General features: G+C 31.1%; 1 protein-coding gene across 2 annotated transcripts; it reads right to left on the reverse strand.

Annotated features, from left to right (window-relative positions):
• Positions 1-1,145: 1,145 nt before the first annotated feature.
• LOC131849273 (WW domain-containing adapter protein with coiled-coil homolog) lies at positions 1,146-20,913 on the reverse strand. 2 transcript variants are annotated; one of them, XM_059199308.1, is made up of 10 exons: positions 20,714-20,913; positions 20,571-20,604; positions 19,684-19,933; positions 18,391-18,702; positions 5,353-5,505; positions 5,114-5,271; positions 4,591-4,819; positions 4,219-4,364; positions 3,708-3,835; positions 1,146-3,501 (listed from the first exon to the last, which is right to left on the reverse strand). In XM_059199308.1, exons 1-10 carry the CDS (start codon positions 20,752-20,754, stop codon positions 3,426-3,428), a joined length of 1,527 nt encoding a protein of 508 aa, XP_059055291.1. In that variant the 5' UTR covers positions 20,755-20,913; the 3' UTR covers positions 1,146-3,425. The 2 variants fall into 2 exon arrangements, with proteins under 2 accessions (XP_059055291.1, XP_059055290.1); XM_059199307.1 differs by having other exon boundaries at positions 5,347-5,505.
• Positions 20,914-21,085: the final 172 nt, after the last annotated feature.

Here is a 21,085-nt window from a genome sequence, read left to right on the forward strand (position 1 = left end):
CACATGTGGCAACAATATTCCTGAATTACTTTTCCAATTTATGGATCGCCATGATCGTAGTATGTTCTGTCTCTCTATATAAATGCAAATATGAGGTTATCTGCCGTAGTCACTTCTATGGCATAAAGCAACAATTAGTAGGACAATCATAAACCAATAGTAGATTAAAGGCGGAAATTGATACAAGGATTTTATTTGAAACTGATTTATTTAAACTGATTAAATCTTCGTATCTTGAACATATCAGAAAATAATATAATTATGGAAAAATAAAATGAAAACAGATGATCTGTGTGGAGGAGACGAAGTCGCTTTCGTCGTATCAAAAGAATTCATAGTGGGAAGATTACAAATTCACGTTCTGATACTCCGGTTGGTACATTTGTTTGCCTGTCCTCCCGAAGTCATTAGGGGCACCAAGGGCACGTTACAGAACGTTAGTAACTATTAATATATAGTACGCTACAACACTAATATATATTCGGTGGCTACACAACACCTGCTTCGAAAAAAGATGCCCCAATAAGAGTCAATCAGAATGTGCCATTAAAGCAACCTGACAACTGGCCGACTATATATAAGCAAAGGATTAAACCTATATAAAGAGTTCATACGGCTTGATTTTGATTATTTTAATTATAAATCGACGAATTTAAAAATAATAATGACAACAATGTATGCATTGTATGTTCGGTTAATTTACTGTGAGACTGAAACTCTGTGACCTGAAATTGGTCATTTTTATTTGGTATGTTGAAAATATATTACAATAACACAAATAATATTATGAGATTGGTAACAAGAATTTGGAATGTAAGAACTGACATCACACTTGTCGAGTGGATTTATATCTAATTCAATTCTGTTTACATGTGTTACGATTTGTTTAGCTTTCATTTTGTTAGATAGATTATTTGTAAGCGGTAATTATTTGGATTTTATAGCATTGGACAGTCTCGGTATTTTCTAAAAGTAGAAACAACGGAAAGTTCTAAATGCAAGCAAAAATAAATTAATCATCCTAACGTATTAAAAAATCTATAAGGTTCCATCACATTCTATTATTTTTTATAAGAGACCAGCATCAGAGGCTCGTAAAATGAAAAATCAATACTAAATGCCCTCCACACAGAGCTACATATAACTACTATTACATGTGAAACGAATGAATATCACAGTACTTCTGTTAATTTACAATAGATTGCATTTGAAATGTAAAATGGTTAAATTATAAAGTAATGAAATAAAAATCTAGACTGGAGCTTGTTTTACCTATCTAACGATTCACTAACGTTACTTGTGTAAAGAAATACAGTTTCTCTTAGCTTCACTTTCGTTTGTGTCGCCCTTATTCAAAATATTAATTAAGCTTACATTATTTATAAAATGAACTAATATAAAACTACTCTTTTTGACTGCTATATTTATTATTATAAAATACCAGATTTTTACAAAGTTTATACATTATTTGATTACAAATTAAAATTGGTTGATAAAATAAATTCCCTGTGTTGAGTGAGCAAAATTAAACGAAGTGGTTTCTATTGCCTTACGACATGCATAACGGCTATATAAGAACTATAGGAAAAGAATAATTCCCTAAGAAAGTATCATTTTAATAATTTAAATAAACTTTACAATAAACACATTACAAAACACTGTACCCTTAAAAGTGACCAATGCTTTAAAAGTTGTAATAAACTGACTGTATAATTAATGAAGTGGGAAATTTATCAGCCACTTGTATTTTAGTAAAGTGTAGAAAAGGATTAAAATATCACCAAATATTACAGTAGTGTAGAAAAGTTGCAACTTCATGCGCTCCTCAACTTGTAACGCGCGCCGCGTCAAGTTCCATATTAACTTAACCTAACAATTAAAAAATAATTTCTTTACCATATTTTTGATTAACAGTAATAAATGAAAAATTACTACAATTTCAATATAAAGGGCAAATGGTTCCGGTAAACTTATGTGGCAATACAGTCTTGAAACACTGATGCGTGGATTTGATAATATTCTCAGTATTTCTCCGTTTAGAATAGTAGATGTAATTTCCATGTTAATATTATTTATAACAATGTAGTCGCTGAGGTGCATTAATATTCATTTAATATACGCATAATAAGGCTGCATTCAAATTGACAGCTTCATTGCGCAAATCTAATATAATTAGTTAATATATAAATAATACATTAAAACTTAATCTTGAATAACGCAGGCTGCATAAGCAGTCCGAAATGATCTATAATTTGTGTTATTGTTTAAAAAACTAATCAGCTAAAATATTGGCTGTATTTTAGCAGAAAGTCCTAAAACAATTACATGTTAATAACATTTTTGGTTTTCATCGCCTGAGAAATGGATATGGTAGAAAATCAGAAACACATATACTCTTGTATCTCTTTTTTATATATCCATATAACGCAATCACAGGTACTCTTTTATCTCTTTTTTATATATCCATATAACGCAATCACAGGTAATGTATGATTATGAAGTTGTAAATAATCTGTTGTAATGTCTGGGTTAATAATAGAACCACCAAGCAGTACTCGAGCGAAAACTTTACTTATAATTGGACATTACCGAATCTCAGTTCGAACATGTAATGTCATGGTATCATTTTAAAATTCTTGTTACTTACTTCATTTATCAAAGCTACGTAATACAGTTTGAACAGACATCTCTATGTCGAAGCGATCTAGAAACACTCGACATTAGAGAACGCCTCTCCCAAGATAACAAGTTCTCTACGTTAAAGCTAATGATACTCTTGGCAATTTATTTATTACTTATTTATTTATATACCAAGTTATTTATTACTTGAATGGAAGCTGCCAACAGTATCATCAATGTATTAATCAATTTAATAATCAATCCAATTGTTAGAAAAAATATATTTTAAAATTTCATTTTAGAGTAGCGTTAAATACCACAATAATACAAAATTATATGTACATACGTATTAAAGAACATAGCAAATACTTGATTGCACTGATTGATATTGACAAAGAGTGTATGTGTCTCTCGACTGACTGTACCGCTGCCACTACCTGATAGCATGCATGTAATTCTTGAGAATCAAGTCAAGTCCGTTGCCCTTGTGCAGCGATGCAATTTAAAATACTATTAAAACTGATGACTTTCGGTAAATGACACAAGAATGAATACTTAAATGTTAACACCAAATCACACAACACAACAGTAACCATTCGATCTTAAATTACATTGAAAATCATCATTGAAAATCATCACTAAAAATCATCATAACGGAATGAACCATGTCTAGCATTGATGGATGAAAATGCTCTCGAGGAGGGGAGGAAATCAGCGCGCGTAGGCGGTGCTGGGAACTGTTGATACGTGGGGGGTGACGCTGGGGGAGGGCGATTTTTCGCACTCGTCACCCCCCACCACGAACCCTAGTCTTCCGACATAAAGGAGTTTTGCGACTTGAGCTCCTCCAACCGCGAGATCTGCTGCCGCAGATACATTATCCTGCATTTAACAAAATTATAATTTTAGTCTACCAAAACACTGGTAAAATAAGAATGTACATCAAGTATGAAGTTTATGTATATAACCATATAATTTTTAGTTTTCAAAAATAAAATCATATATTTTGTATTAATTATTAATCATATATTTATTAAATAGTTCAGTAATGTACAGTGTAAAATGTAACAAGTAGAAAGTGCACTAACTTTTGCTCCTGTAGTGTGGCCTGTATCTCTGTGTGGCGTACAAGCGAACGCGAACACTTCAATTCAGCAGACACTCGCGTGCACTGCAAACAACCTAGTTGATATGCCTCCTCTGTGAACTTATTGGCCTGTAAAAGAAAGGTCACAAATATCACTGTCGATTTCATAGAAGATTAGTAATTGATTTTTCATAATGTGAATTATAGAAGTGTACTCAAATGAGGTAGAGTCTACTTTTCAACCTTATGATTAATAAAAACTCTACAAAACAAAAAAAAAAATACTTTTTTTCACCTATGTACAGCAAAACTCACTGTCCTGTATACGTCGTTAACACCTAGTCTTAATTACCTTGCACAGTTTATCGTCATTACCAGTGCTTAAAACAAATTCCGTACTTTAGGTTTAAAAAACACATACGCAAAGTGAAGTTAATATGTAGTATAGCTTTTTTATGTTAGTGGCGTGTTAGCTACACATGTTTCCAGTTATTAAAAATCGAATTTATTACCTGCTTCTCTAGAATATCAGCTGGCCAACCCGTGACGTGAGTTGTGAGTTCACTACGTACGTAGTTCACTAATGAAGGCGTCAACATTGGAGGTGCATGCGGCAGTGAACTGCCAACCACTGACGAATAACTGCCCAGGCATTCCACTGTCACAACATTTTATATTATAAGTGGGCTATTGAGTCATGATAAATTTATATCAGAGGATTTTAGTTTTTTACATGTGCAAAGTGAGACTTGAAAGAGAACTTGGGAGTAGTAATGATATGTTCAGAAATTATTCAGTATTGTTTATGTTTTATTTGACAAATAGCAACTTCTGATACTACTAAGTTTAAACTCTGTATATATATCCTCTGGGAATATACTCACTTTTCCTAGGCAAAGCCTGGTCTAAATGGAGAGGTGGAGCATGTGGGTCGGTATTCTCCGAGTGCGTGGGCGTGGGCGGACCCGCGTCCCGGTGTGGTGTACCAGCGCCACTGCCTGCGCCCCCCTCGCAGGTCGGGGTAGCACCGCCGTTGTTGGCAATTGCCACTGTCGTCACCGGTAGCGGCGCAGCCAAAATTCGAGGAAGCGCTGCCGCCAGCAAGGACCCACTCTATACAACAAATTATTTTAATAATAGTTCAAATATATAGGCAATGCACATGTTGTAAACGACATGTTCAATATCCATTTATAAATATTACTTAAATTATTATGAAGATGCAAGTCTATTTACAACTGCTATCCATTTTGATACAATTTGTTATTTTCCCTTTTTTTGTAGTTTAGTTTTAATGGACTGATATTACTTCAAAAATGGCATACATGGACTTGTGTAATACAAGTGAGGACGGTTGCGTCATTGCTACGAATATGCCATCTGTCTGTATTAGAATAAAAACCTCACCGGTTGGTTAGAGTTGTCGAGCACGACGACGGGAGGAACAGAATTACTTTCAGATATATTCCGAACCGTCGAATTCGCTTCTCTGGCTCCATATGAATTCTCTGAAAGGGGTGTACTCCTATCTGGAGATATGTCCATATCTTGTAACGACTGTCCGTCTGGAAAAGAGAAATTAACCTATTAAACCTATTAAATGTGGCAATAAATAAATCCTATTTTTTGCGCTAACGCACCTTTACCTTCGTGAGTAGACGCCGAATGTTTTGGTCTTGTTCGGTCATGAGCTTCTTCATCTCTATTATTCCAATATCTATCTGATGTACTATTTGTTCTTTTACTAGATTTATCAGACTCCCTTCTCCCAGAACGCGATCTTGATCTCTTTTCGCGATCTAAAAACAATTCGCTTGGGTGTTATTAAGCCAAAAAGCAAGCAATGCATTGTATGGACTACTTTTTATTCAGTCTATAGTCTGTTTTTTAATCTCGGATATTAAATTAACAGATAAAATGACAAACTATCAAATATTACCAGCTGTAGCGGGGTAGTGCAAACTTACTATTAAACAAATCGGTATCGCATATTTGTATCTGCGATATCGATTTTCTATTTTAGAATATCTTAACAAAGTTTCCTCAACATGTTTCTGTTACTGTCGTTGTATATTATATAGTTGTATACAACACAAAAATACATTTTGGTGGTTATCATTTTTTCTTTCAAACAGTTAAATAATTTATACAGATGTATGTTTTATAAGTAAGGCAGTTTTATCTTTGTTTTAGTGAAATATAATTCAATTAAAAAATCTATTTGGATACAACAACTTTCTACTCATTATTACCAATGATTTGTAAATTTTGTATTAATGCGTTTTAAATAAACACCTTATTTCGAAGCAACATATAAATGTAGGTAATTAATATTAATTTTCGATAGTGCCACAACCCTATTCAAAAATTGCAAAAAGCTGGTGACGGCTCACGGAGCCAAAAAAGATAAAAAATAGACAATAACAAAAAAGCAAGTGCCCAGTGATAAGTATGATTTAACGTTTGGGCACCTTCATACCTATTACTAGAAAATAAATCCTATATGTATGTTTGGTGTGTTTCGTTTTAATATTTTTCATACGTGTATCGATATCCGAGGCCTTAAATTAAAGGAATATAATACAACGAAAGAAGGGTATATTGTTATTGTTATAATATATATAACAAACAGGATATTCACTATTGCCTAAAAATAATAAATAAAACATCGATTTCGCAATTAAATACTTTTTATATCTACCACCCGGTAGATAAAAAAAATTGGCATGAAACTGAGAAAACACAATGAACATTCATAAAAGACTCATTCTTTTTCAAATTCCAAATTCAAATGTAAATTTTTGTTTATTTTTAATGCTAACAGTATCAGCAGGCTATGTATATTAATAAACACTTGCTTGTCCATTTCATTCATTAATGTATTCATATTTGTTTTGTTTAGGGTAGCGGAATTGAACAAAATACTATATATTCATTAAATAACGATATGGCAATTACCATAGAAAACATATTTCTTTTTTAACAGTAGTAAAAAACATGCAACATAGAATTATTTATGAACCTTAAACAGATGTAATTAAAGAGACGGCGAATGGCATCAATACACCACCTGCATAGTTTAAAGACGCCTGCGTTCATCATTTGAAAGATAGGCTGCCAGTAAGTACAGTACATATCAAATCACGACGTGTAGAACCATCTCATACAGTATCTCATGTGGGCTACGACATTTATTGAAGACTATCGTTTTATAAAGCTATAGTCCTGTATAACGTCTTTTAAAGTTCAATGACATTATAACACAAGTTTTTGATGAATCGATCAACAATGCTTCTAATTATGCGTACTTTACTACTCAATATTGACCAAAGTCGTTTAAATTATCGATTCTAGTTTATCTTGGTAGATGTGCTAGTTTAAAGGGGACGCAAACAGCCGTGCGGTTGTTCTGCACTTATCAATTTGCATACATTGAGTTTCGTGTTATCTGCGTTATTTCTGCAGTCTTATTAACTATATCGGCACCGTAAGGCCACGAGCTTACAACAAACTGTTACAATAACAAATGTTTAGAATACGAACAGATATATAACAATGGCGTCTTTGGGCCATAAACAAAAAGACTTAATCAGGATTACTCAATATTAAAACTCTATAAAATATATGTATATAAGAAACTCATGAGAAGCAAACCAGCTCTCAAATATGTAATAATCATCAAAGTCTATCTATGTAAGAAACAGTTCTGTAGTAACACGTAAAAAAACAATCGTATTAAGCTAATCCTCCCTTTTTGAAGTCTGTTACAAAAAGAAAAAGAATTTCACAACCGGAATCTAATTAAATTGCAATAATAATACACTCATCTATAAGTACATAAAGAGTAAATAAACCGGTAATGTGATAATCAGATTCGCATATTCCTGGTTCTGGGAACCCAGAGTATGCGCGGTGTTGACAAAATACCTACAATAGATTCTTATTTTCTTTATACCACAACAGTAGTACAGATGTAGTACAGATGCCTAACAATAGGATGTCTTTATATGCAACGGTTAGAGCTATTTTGTCATTAGACCACACTAACACATACACGGGGACGGGCTACATATTTACGTATACGAGTATGTATAGACTGCATCTGTGCCGGCCCCGTGTGTGAGAGAAGGGTTAACAATTTTAAATCTGTGAAATTTTCTAAAATGTTTATTCTAATGTAAAGGCCAAGTTTGAGTCACATTATTAAATACAATAATAAACAGATTGAATTTTATAAGAATTCGTTCTGTATTGTTTTAAAATTTACAGTGAATAAATATACATATAGTATAATGAAGAAAGAAAAAGAAAGTGATTCCTTTATGCACTATCCGTAGGAGATAACATAAACTATAGCTCATTCTAAAAATATGATTAATATTTAATGTAACCTAATACATTATAACAATTTATCTCTCATTGACATGCGCACATTTCGCTGGGTATATTTGAATCCACCGTGGTAGGCTTTCTCGGATTAATATAGTTGGTTATCAATTTTATCATCACATCAGTTAGAAATGTTTAAAATATAAAAACATAACTTTAGATATTATATATTAATATAAATCATTTACTGTAGCTATAATATTATAAACTAATTTTAGATTTCTGTTCAAATAAAATGCGCAATTAATACTTGGACACAGTTTAATTTAGAACCTCTTCCTTCTAAAGCCGATGACATAAAATCATCATTAAATTAAGCGCTTCTAAATAAAGAAATGCAATTAACGCCATCAGCTTACATTTCTATAAGCAGCACTAGTTTCTCAACTAACAACATAACTAGTTTCTCAACTAGATAAATAGAACCGTCAACCGGCACAAGGCCGCTAGTAAGCATTATGTTCATTATAGGAATTGAATTATCGTTAAAATAATTGTGTTAGTTGAATTAAACAGTTCAATTCAATATCCAGTGCAATTACATCATTGGTATTAGGCGCTGGCCAATACAGATACATGCTGTTTTGGTGTGTATAAAAAACTAATATAATCATAGTGACTAACAAGTAAGAATAAAGTAGGTTAGAAAACTTAATAAAAACAACTTTTTTACTAAATTTGTATTATGTAATTAGGAGTTACACTAACTAAATTTGGAGTATTACAACTTTTTTACTAATATGTGAAGGGTATAACCCTTTTTCTCCCATAGCATTAACCTACCGTAATTTAATTTATTTACTGAATATGTATACAAAACGATAGTAGTGTAAGTAATAATAGATCACTGTTCGCGACAATGAAACACTATTTGTCATCCGGTCGCTAATTCGACATTTCATATTCAATCATGAGATCAGGAATAAAGTCAACAAGAGCTTAAGCAAGCAAGCGAGCAAGGTATACTTCAGTACCAGCATCGACTGGAGACAAACCTAATTATATTAATATATTAGCTATAATTTCGGTTATTAAATTTATTATAAGCATTTCGGTTTTTTTCTTTCACCACACGCCAAACATTTAATTTGTATGACAAAAGCACGAAATGACTAATAAAATAAGTTGACGAACAGTGGCACTTTTGTTTAATCCTATTTCTATCTGATTGCACAGACAGCAGAGCTGAGTCTACTAATTAATTCTGAAACTTTGTCCCCAAATTCCATATGGCGTTCATATATTTTACTATTCTCTCATGAAGTAATATTAGTGTAACTACATATCTGCCTTACATTGGGAAGTGTTAATTTAGTGCACTTTACATAAGTTTAGAGGATGAATCAGGATTAACTTGCCAATCAATATATTTATGAAGTAGAGAAATATCAAACAATCTCGTTTCTTTAAATTTGTGCCAGTAATAACTTGACTGTTTTACAAGATAAAGATAGTCCATGACCTTTCTCCTGGTATAATCTGCCTTTACATTGAATTTTAATTATCCGTTTAATCGTGAAAAATAAACAAATATACAGTCACAATACTGACACAGTAGTGTCCGATTTCAAAAAACCATATAAACCAAATGTGATATGTAGAATCGAACCTACTAACTTGTTTTTTATATCACATTTGAAGCAATGTAAGAATATTCTAATCACATTCACATAGGAATAAAAGAAAAGGTATAGATACTTAGGTATTGCTACGATTTTTGTACATTTTAAAATTAAATATTTAAAGTAATATTCTGTGATCAAATAATTAGTCAATGTTTCCATTTTTGAGCCAAATACTAAAACATATCTAATTACGAAAAATGGCATAAGCCGATATTCAAGGTCCCAATCGAAACAGGCTCATTCTAGTTTTTTCTTAATAGATAGTGTGATTCAAGAAGTACTTTTATATATATAATAATACATGTACACTCCGTGCGTAGCCAGGGCGAGTAGCTAGTTAAAAAAATAGATAACTCATAACTTATTTTACGTTATAATGATTAACATGTTGTGATCAGTTAAATAATTACCTTTAAGTATTAAACTGAACTAGCCGTAATAGGTGACGCCATAAGCTGTATTAAGCCCTACATTGTTAAGGAGACGTGTTCACAGAGACCAGTTGCTGACAGTACATTGCATTAGTCGATTACGAGATCGTACACAAGTTTGGAGAAATAGCTACAAATATACTATGGCAGATTGCATTCCTCCTTGAGAGTTGTTTAAAGGATATTTCAAATTAAATGAACTCACTGTGCCCGTGCCTAGCGTCTACATTCAGTTTATTTCGAATGACTCGGTTAGAAACAGGCATAACAGGTAGTAGGTATAGGAATTAATCTATGGATAAATACATTTAGAAGAATACTAATACGTTTAGAAGAATATAGAAGTCACTGTTATTCATAAATAGCATATATTCCTATAGGTAGATTTCGAATTATTATTAGAATATAAATTTGATAGACTAAATAAAAATTGTATATTTTATTATTGTCAATTTTGTTATTTGTATTTAAAATAAATAGTAAATATTTTATTTAATGTTTGTATACAGACATTATAAATGGTTATGGTGATGGATAGAGGGATGAACAAAATAAGTGATATGATTTTAATAATTCTTTTAATTAGAACGGTACTTTTTCAGCGGTAATAGACGCTAAATTTAATTTTACACAATATTGGTGATATTTTTTTTACACGTTTAATAAGGTGGATTTTCTGCAAATTTAAAAATATATGGTTTCTGTTCTCCTATCGCCTTTAGAACGGTACACTTTCAGCAAGTAAGATAAATTTTATATTACTTGTAAAAAATAAATTGTTATGTACTTTTAAAGTTAAATAATCTAAATTTTATTTAAAAAAAAAATATTGCACCGTAGAGTTCTTTTAGTTTAATTCTCTGACAAACTTTGAAAAACACATGATTTAGTTCATTCTCACTTGAAATACCCCATGTATTTTTTTTCTTTCGAGGAAACTGTTCTTATTTCAACATGTAATCTATATATATATTTTACATAAATAAATTAATTCCTATATCCTTATCCCTGCCCTTGGTAAAGTCATCACGCGTGAACGGCTGGACCGATTTGGCTTATCCTTTTTTAGTGTGTGTGTTATTAATAGAAGTTTCTTAAGACATTTTTGCGATGTCGATTCAATTGATTGATGCGATGCGAATTCAATATTCACTGTTAAGACAGGACAATGTTTGTCGGATCAGCTAGTATACAACACTTTTCCTCTAAGACTGCTGTTTTTCATACAATTCGATTAAAGTGAAGTCGTATCTAACCTATATAACAAGCTACTATAGTATATTAATATAACTAAACTGTAACATCTACAATGTATGAAAGAACCACTTAGCCTGTGTCACTTGCAATCAATCAGTATTACCTTGTAATGCCAGTATCTGGAAAACTAAAGCTAATATAAATTCTACATATAATTCAACTGTTGCCTTTGTGAAGGTGAACCCATGCATTGTTTTCTATATCGGTTATTTCCTAAGTAGGAACAAGTAACTATTATATTTTGTATCCTATTAAGTATATTAAGAGCACTGAAACTAACGATCTAGCGGGGTCTAGCGATTTAGCACAACGCCTTACTTCCGATGGTGGCAGGTTCGATTCCTCGCACGACGCAAACATTTGTATTGTTAAACATGATTATTCATGTTGAACTCGGTGTTTTCTATGTATAGTATTAGTACCTATTTACAATATATATATCGATAGCACCTAAAACACATTCTCTGCTTAGTATGGATTTTACTTCTGCCCTTCTGTGTGAATTGTCGTAGGTAAAAGAAAAAGACACTGTACATAAAATAATTTTAGATTAATACACTCAGTGCCTACCTACAGTTTAAAATTTATTAATACATTAAGTGGATTATATTCACAATTTTTTTTATAAATAATAATACTGATAACAGAGTTACTAGAACTTACTATACATACACAAGTATTGGCCACCCTAAAAATCCTTAGAAATTTCTTACCTATTGAACAATACTGTGTCTATTGTCGTATAGTGCACGCGTAAAGCTTAATATAAGCCTTTCAAAAGAACGCACAATGTCATAAAACTAATAAACACAATGGACATGATTCATTTCCAGGTAAGTCGAAATTTAGGGAACTTTTTAATTTCATATCAGACGAGTGCAGTCGCAACTACAGTCTGTTTTTTATTGTCGGAATATAAATTGAGAGATGTAAATATATTTTTGCAAATAATGTTACCAGCTGTAGCGAGTAGAGCTGGGGTTACTGATTTATTGTATAGTAATTACTTATTTTAAACAATTACTTTCAAAGCATCCTACGTAGTTTTCACGTATTTTCAAAATTTAAGTACGTACTTTAGTATTTCTATGTCATCATTACATTTGTATTAATCAATACAAAAAATAGTTTTTGTTGATTCCGCATATAAATATTTTTACGATATTTAATTACAAACTGACTTTTTTTTTTCTTTCGAACAAGTAATTTAAATAGTTTTATGATTTATGAATCATATTTCATATGAAAGGTCATGAATAAAAATCAAAATATTTTGAATACAACAACCGATATAAATCGATAATTAATACTAATTTACGACACAGTTGAACCACAAAACTATTTAAGAATCGGAAAAGATGGCACCATAAGTAGTGTTACATTTGTTTCGGAGATAAAAAAAACAGACTAGAATTCCCTAGTCCGATTTTTATCGGATAATAATATAATGGGAAGAAAATGAACTATGTTTAGTAGTATAAAAATTGTAGCAAAGATTAAGAAGTAATGTATATTCACAATGGGTATTGACATTTACCTAGTCTCGTTAGATCTAATTTATGTGCACACAAAAGACAGTGGATAAAACAAGAAAATAATCTATATTATAACATTACATAGGCGGAAACAAAACTGTATCTATGTAGCAAACCTGTCGTAATAGAGTTTGTTAATGGATGGAAAACTAACTGAAACTTCTTTGAGGTCATTTTACTCAAGGCTAAAAAATAAGTAAACACTAACAATAGATGTCACAATAAATACCACGGAAACTTATAGACATGGTTTCGTACCAATAAGGCCGGGCACAACTAATATTTAGAGCTGTTGGTCGCAGCTAACTTTCAGCTTCAGAGGAAATCTAAACCTCACGGAACGACTTATAGAGTACATGGAGCCGAACTTCTATTAAAATTATTATTTGACGGACTTGACTACAGTCTAAGAGCACCCTCAAAGTTATTCGTTATTTATTCCAAATTTTGATGTTTTATATCGTATAACTACATTTTTACATATGTTAGGTACTTGTGCTACCTAGCTAACTGATTTCTTAGGACTTTGACTTTTAGTTACCTGAACATGCATCATGTTAAGGGTACAACGGATACCATGGCCATGACTTATATTAGTACAAAAGTCCTTAAATTTCAAAGAAATAAAATGCCTTATGTTCTAATAATAATTACTGGCAGAGAAGTTGTAAAATAGAAGATACTACAACAGGTAAAAGGTTATGTCAAATTTTATTACAGAGAATAACCTTCCTGACAATTCATTGAATCAAATTAATTTGATTCAATGAGTTGTCAAGATGAATATTATGGAAATAGAAGGAAAGATATATAGGTGTATGTATAATATTATCATAAAATTATTATTTCTATTCTATTTGTAGGGTACCTACCTATACCTACCTATATATCTTTACTAACAAACTTTATTTTTTAATGTAACTTAAATATGTTTTCATTTTCATTATGTGATCTTATTAGAAAAGTAACCTTAAATAATGTATTTTTAATTTATTCAGGATATTTTTGTAGTACTTAAATCATTATAGCAACAAATATCCTATCAGAAAATATATTACAAACTTACATAATATTTTATTCTCCAAAAAGGAATACGATATCAATTGTGACGAAATTAGTATGAGAGCAATTGTCCAGTTGTCCTTTAATTGTTGGTCAAGGGGTTAAGTAACAATCACAGATACAGACACAACATTTGAATTGAGAACATCATCTATTAACGATCCTTTTGTTGAATTTAATCTATGAAATTTATATTTGGATTTTTTTTTAGTAAGACTAAAAATAGAAAAATCAAATACGGAGTTAAAAAATATGTGCCCAAAAATATTAACTTCCCCTTCATTTATCTTGATCATTATCACCATATATTTATAAATTATATGAATATATAAGTGCATATTGTTTAATGTATGTTGGCGTCAACAACAACCGTTCCCCAGCGTTCCACTCTAAACCAGGTTTCAGAGACAGCAACGCCATCTAGTTTCGAAGTTTGATAACTACCACAATATATTTATAATTAATTGATGTGATTTGTGTTTATAAAAGTTAATATATCAATAGATACATATAATTATAATTATGATGTAAGATATATGTTCTAGAAGTTTGATATAATCATGTTTGTTTTTAAGTACTAGGCAGTAAGAAAGGGATCGGTAAGCCACTAGCATATATACCCAAAATAACTAATGTAATGATACCACATAATATTATTTCTGAAAGCCAATTGATTTTTAAAATAAATAAACATATGTTAATTATTACAACGAAGCAACTCTATAATACAGAACACAATAACTATGTATATTATATTCACGAAATCAGATACATGGAAAGATTTTTTATTACTATTTATTTATTTAGAACTAAGATTTATTTTGTCAGTTTAAGACATTTAAGTGTTACATCACTATCAAGTAACAAATTACGAAAATAAATCTAATTGATTATATATATCAGAGAAGACAAGTTTGATAAAATTATTCTAACATCAGATATTTAAGATTCTGTTATACAAAATATGTACTTTATATATTTTTTTAAATATTTTTCCATACAAATGGGATCAACAAACGATGAATTCTAACAACATTAGACTCTAATAATAATAAATGTAAAAAAGTAGGTATATAAATAAAATATAATTTCAAAGGCCAATTCTATATTGTGTACCTTCTATTATATTTTAGTAGCTAGTAGGTATGGATTCTATGACTACAATTCTTAAACGTAAAAGCAGTGGTGCTAGTTTATTTTTAGTGGGACGTTTTAACGGCTTGTTTGATGAATATCGAATGATAACATGGTCCGCAGGAGGAATACCGCCGAAAGATGATAGAGGAGAAACAAGTTACCTGATTTGATGCTATACATACGAATTTTCCAGGAATTAACATTTAAATTAATGAAATCAGATACACAATTGCATTATTAGTAATAGTGAGACTAAAATCTCTTTCCTATTTAAAATGTTACATTTTAGTGGAAGTTATGAAACAAAAGTTATTCATTATTGGGTAAGGGTACTCTCAGCACTTTGATAATTACACCTGAGAGATTATCTCAATGAGGCACTTTTTACTAATAATACAAGTACCTGTTCTTGATATGATTAGTGACACAAGTCCTTATTTTAATAAAATCATGTGGCTAAGTTTCCTATAGGAATAGTTAGAGTGTAAAATCTATTAAGGAGGCAGCCATTTTCATTAGTATCCATTAGATCTTGACGTCGAAACCTCTGGTTTTAGGGCTATGTCTGTTGTCACTATTGTATTTTTAAATGATAACTTTAAACACATTTTCATTGAAAAAATTATATGGTTTTAATTATTGAATGTAAAGTATAATACTATATAAAGTTGTTGAATAATAGTTGTTACTATGGGTACTTTCATAGCCTTGCAGCTTATTATAACAACTCTATTTAGGTATCACAATAGCATTGGGATGAAATTAAAAAACCATCAGAACTTTATAAACACCTTAGAGTTAACAAGATACATGTCATAGAAAAATCCCAGAATCCTTTAGTCACATCACTCCCAAAGTACAAAAACGCCGCCAAAATGATCACAACATCAATTCCCATTAACGCTAGTAAACGAATCGGTCGTAATCGGTGCTAGTAATAGTAAACCAATGTCAGGGCAGCGTGTGCCAAAGATGGCATCGAACATGGCTTCTACGTATGGTAAAACTGGTGATCTTGACGATGATGGCTTCATCATGGTACAGATGAAGAGGCACACAAAAAGGACCAATCAACTACCTATGAACCAGAACCTGATATTGAGGGTAAACTTAATCTTTCAGCTGGTGTTGAGTCACAACGCGAGTTTCAAGGTGTTTGTGCCCCGGATCTACACCGACCTGCTATATATATATATATATATATACTCATAAAGTAGGAATACTAGTCGAAGGGGTGGTGTATCGGCGCTACCGTGGCAGATTGCTGTCATCAGTGCCGTGACCAAGGAGACAATTTTTATTTATATTTTATTAATAAATAAACAGTTTCTAGCAGTAACAAAAACTAAGAGTTGAGTGAGAGTAAGAAAATGGATGACCGAGACATAGTTATATAGTTCTTTTCTACAACAAGAAAATTACAGATAAAGTGCACTTAAAAATGCAAAACCAATGGTTCACTATAGGTGAGTTCTGCATACCATTAGCCTTGAAGTGGTGTACCTTGATAAATGATTGTTTTTCTGCCTTACTTACTACTTTACTTAGTTTACTTACTTTGGTCTTAGTTTTGGAAGGTTAAGATAGAATATTATCTTAACCTTCCAAAACTAAGACCAAACTAATTTAGTAAGATGGGAATAAAGTCTCTGAAAAATTTTGCTATATTACTGCTGAGGCTGAAAATTAGGATAATTACTCACATCACCATGACAGAGTACTTAGTCTTTGAGCAGCTAGAGTCCAAAAAGGATTGACTACAAACAAAAAACAAATAAACTTTATAAAAGAACCAATCCTATGTATTGTGCCCCAATTGACAATTTGAATGGTAACATATGGAAAAAATATTTAGAATTTTAGATTATGTATTTATTTTATCCAGACTGGATATTTTCCTGTTTTCGAATATAACTAAACATAATGAAGCACCATGTAACACCAATTAACTAAAAATAGCTGTGTGATTATGTCTCTCTCTCTAACTACAGCAAATTATATACTAGAACCTATGGTTGGCTGGGCATGGAGAGTAACACAAGCAGTGAAGGTGAGTGTTGATGTACATCAACAAAGGCCCCAAATCTACATCTGGTTCAAATTCTAGGAACTATTTCCCCCTCTGCCATACAATGGACCAGCAAGCACCACACTGTGAAGACATTGAATAATAAGAAGTTCCTCTCTTTGTCTCTTATATATGATACAGAAGAATATGTGGGGGTAAGCTTAAAGTGCTTAAAACTACTTAGTTAATTTCTTGAATTGTTAATGGTTTATAATCAATTGGGAAATCCATCATTTCACAAATTTACCTACCAGCTTAAGAGCTTACCAGTACAAGCTCAAAATACAAGGTTCTGCTCAGTTTCCAACAAAATGAATTAGACCTACTAGACTAGTGGTTACAGACTAAGAATAAGAATCCTCTAAAACACCCAAAAGGGATACTATGATACTGGCTCTCAAAGGCTTAAATTCTAAAAATTGCCTTGTTAAGAAAGAAGTACTGCACTACTATGTTGTAACATATTGAACCATAGACTTGCATTGCCATGTAGCAACAAATCCAATTATAACACTGTTTCTGATTATGGATAAAAAGGGAACAAATAAAATTGTGAATTTATATCAATGGGATATCTGGTCTAAGTTCATCTTATCATCCTCCACTAAGGTCCCACAAAGATATACATAGGATGGTGTGTAGATAAATATTATAAATAAAAGGCAAAATTTTGCAAGCATAAATAAAAACGAATTTGACATATATCAGTATATTTATCATTTTATATGTAATTTTTTTAGTCATATTTGGAGTTTTTTGTTATGTATATTTTTTAAATGCAATATGTCCTTTGGATTTTAATATGATAGGGCATAGCCAAGTCTACTGTACATATACTGTATGGGTATGTGTGTACTGGTTAATACACCACAATTATTTGCCAATGTAATTAAGGAACCTTTTTTTTTATTTGTGTATCAATATATTTTAATTCTGGCCCCTGTATTACCACCTTATTGGAGCAGGAATTGTAGAATAAAATAATAGTTAATTTGTCTGTTAAGATTATATTCCTTACTGATCTGTATATGCCATCATCATGTCATGATAAGTTCGGTTAAATAATAATTGCATTTGTTATTAATGCACATACTTTTCACAAAATATACACTTTCATGATATGAATAATATTATTAATAATAAAATATCTAAATCAAATAGAAAAACATAAATTACTCACTGCTTCTTGATGAATATGTTGAATCTTTGGATGAAGTTCTTCGTGAGTCCCATTCCCTAGGTTTTTCCCACTGTGACACTTCACTGATACAGTTATAATAATACCTTTTACCAGATGAACTAATGTGTTCTGACCATTCACTGCTCGAGGGCACGCTTGGTGAAGGTGCAGTTCTCTTGTCATATTTACTACTCCTATTAACACTAATGTTCATGCCACTAGTCCTACTCTTTTTCTCTGATTCACTTCGTTCATGATTACTTCGCTCTCTTTCACTATTGTTACGTTTTTCCTTCGGTGACCTGACACTATCTGGAATAATTTTAAGAAAATGTTAATGTTCTAATTGGAGCAATGTAGTTATGATATACTACAGACAGAGAGAATAACTTAAAAATATATATATACAGTGTGTGAATAAAATAATGTTATTCAACCACTGTGTATAAAAATTTTTATGAGTAAGAAATTTTTTAACCTTTTTCTATGCAATTTTAAATTCTACTCATTCGCTTGAAGGCAACTCTGCATTGTTCGCTTCAGCTGCAAAAGCTTTACATACTAATTGAATATTATATTATTATAGCATAAATAAATTAATATAATACAAATATTAAAATTTAATTATATTATAATATACAGATGTAAATTTTTTTTTATAATGTACACATAGAGAAAGAGTATTTATTATATACTTATACTGTATAAGTAGTAGTAGTATATAGTAATATTTAAATTACAATAGTACCATAAACTAACAAAGTTGTCCACAAGCAAATGCATTTATATATATATATATACACTGCACAATACTGTTACATATATACAAGAAACAAATGAATGTATACAGTACTGTGCATTAACTTAAAACACATTAAATTGTATTAAAACTCAATTTTATGGTATATCACTCTTCCCCACAACTTTATCTGCACAAACTCCTATTTCATCCTCTTTCAAGTTATTTATTTAGATAAAATTTAACCTATCCTTGTAATATAATCTATCTTTATTTACAATTTCGGAAACATCTGTATATCAGCCATTTATTACAAACTGATAGTAAATAGACAGAAACACATATTATAATATAAGATTTTTAAGGTAACAATCTAACAAATTATAGACATAATTAGTTGTCACAAATTGTGTAGTATTTTAATTAGACAATTAAAATCCCTACACAAGTTATATTGCCTTTTTTTTTATATACACAAGTCATACAGTGGAAATATGTGATCAATTAATTCTATATCAAGGTATCAAAATGTCTTAATAAAGTATCATTTTTACCTGTGTACTTATTCCTAGAGGATTTGTAGTCTCTATCTCTCTCCTTTTCAGAAGTTTTCGGCAAGTAAGAACTTCTAGATGTTGCATATCCTCTTTCATCAACCATATGCCCATAATGGTGATGCCCATGTCCAGAGTGGCTTGTGTGTGTGCTGTGACCATGCGACACATTGCCGTTTGGAGACCGCAGTGGTATATACCGGTTCTCAGAACTGACATACTCACTGGCAGCTCTTTTCGAATTATATTTCTGAAATTAAATTATTTATTTGTCATAACAGATTACAACACACAACTATAATTATACATAGCAATTAATATACACCATGAATATTTTCACTAGCTAACATATCTTTAGATTAGATTCCTAACATAGTATATTTTCATTCAACATAATAATATACTAAGATTGTAGTTCATAGAACATCATTCCAAATATATAGTACAAATTTATTATGAAATATGCTATAATTTTTATGTATCTACTTTTAGTTTCACTACACAACACTGTGTACAATTCAGGTTATAATCTACATCAAATTATTATTGTAACATATGATACTCCGTTATTACATGAATATTTATTATTTTTTATCACAGATTACTATATAATATAAACATAATGCAAACTATATTATACTTTAAAAAAATATTTTCTTCTGTTTAATTAGATTACCATTTGCACTTCAAGTGGAGTAAATAAGTTTAACAAACATAAGGAAACACAGAATGCAGTTGGAACCTAAACGATAAAAACAGGAAAAGGGTTGACGAACACAGTTTATTACGTCGAGAAGTACCTAAATCAGAGTTAAATTACAAGCCAAATAACACAAAATAGAAAAACAAATTGTTACCATTACACAAACGCTTAAAATCATGTTTACCTGATACGGATGGGCTTGGTGCTTCTCAAAGTACCTGAAAACAAATAGAATAATTTAATATCTCCACTTAAATTACAACAAACTTCAATCGGCGACCGCCATCTACAGATTGTAAAGCCGAAGCATCTGAAACCATATCATACCCATCGCTTATTCTCTGAGGTTTCCTTGCATGCATTACCATCAATGCAAATATACGATTTATTACGGCCTCAGTAATAAAATTCCTAATGAAACCACTGTTATTAAAACAGTTTTATATGAGGCCGTATTATATCTTGATAGACGCCATGTCACATTCACACATTCAATTTAAGACTCAAGACACTAGAGAAAGAGTCAGTCGTTGGAGATGTGAAAGAGAGAAAAAATATATCGACAAATGACGCGAAGGACAGAAACTTTAAAAAAAAATGAATAACGAAATTGTGTAGACGCAGCATAAAGCTAGTACTATATGAGAGGTATAGTAAAATTAACATAAAGTCGAGTATTCACTTTTAATGAAAATTTAA

The sequence above is a fragment of the Achroia grisella genome, unplaced genomic scaffold (genome assembly GCF_030625045.1).
Source record: "Achroia grisella isolate CSIRO2021 unplaced genomic scaffold, CSIRO_AGI_Agris_v1 utg640, whole genome shotgun sequence".
NCBI lineage: Eukaryota > Metazoa > Arthropoda > Insecta > Lepidoptera > Pyralidae > Achroia > Achroia grisella.

What these genes read in the sequence shown, in the direction of transcription:
- LOC131849273 (XM_059199307.1), bottom strand. Translation starts at nt 20,754, where the DNA reads ATGGTAATGCATGCAAGGAAACCTCAGAGAATAAGCGATGG. An exon ending in CCTCAGAGAATAAGCGATGG is followed by an intron (nt 20,605 to 20,713) that starts GTATGATATGGT and finishes ATTTGTTTTCAG; the next exon opens with GTACTTTGAGAAGCACCAAG. An exon ending in CTGATATTCTAGAGAAGCAG is followed by an intron (nt 3,836 to 4,218) that starts GTAATAAATTCG and finishes TTTCTTTTACAG; the next exon opens with GCCAATAAGTTCACAGAGGA.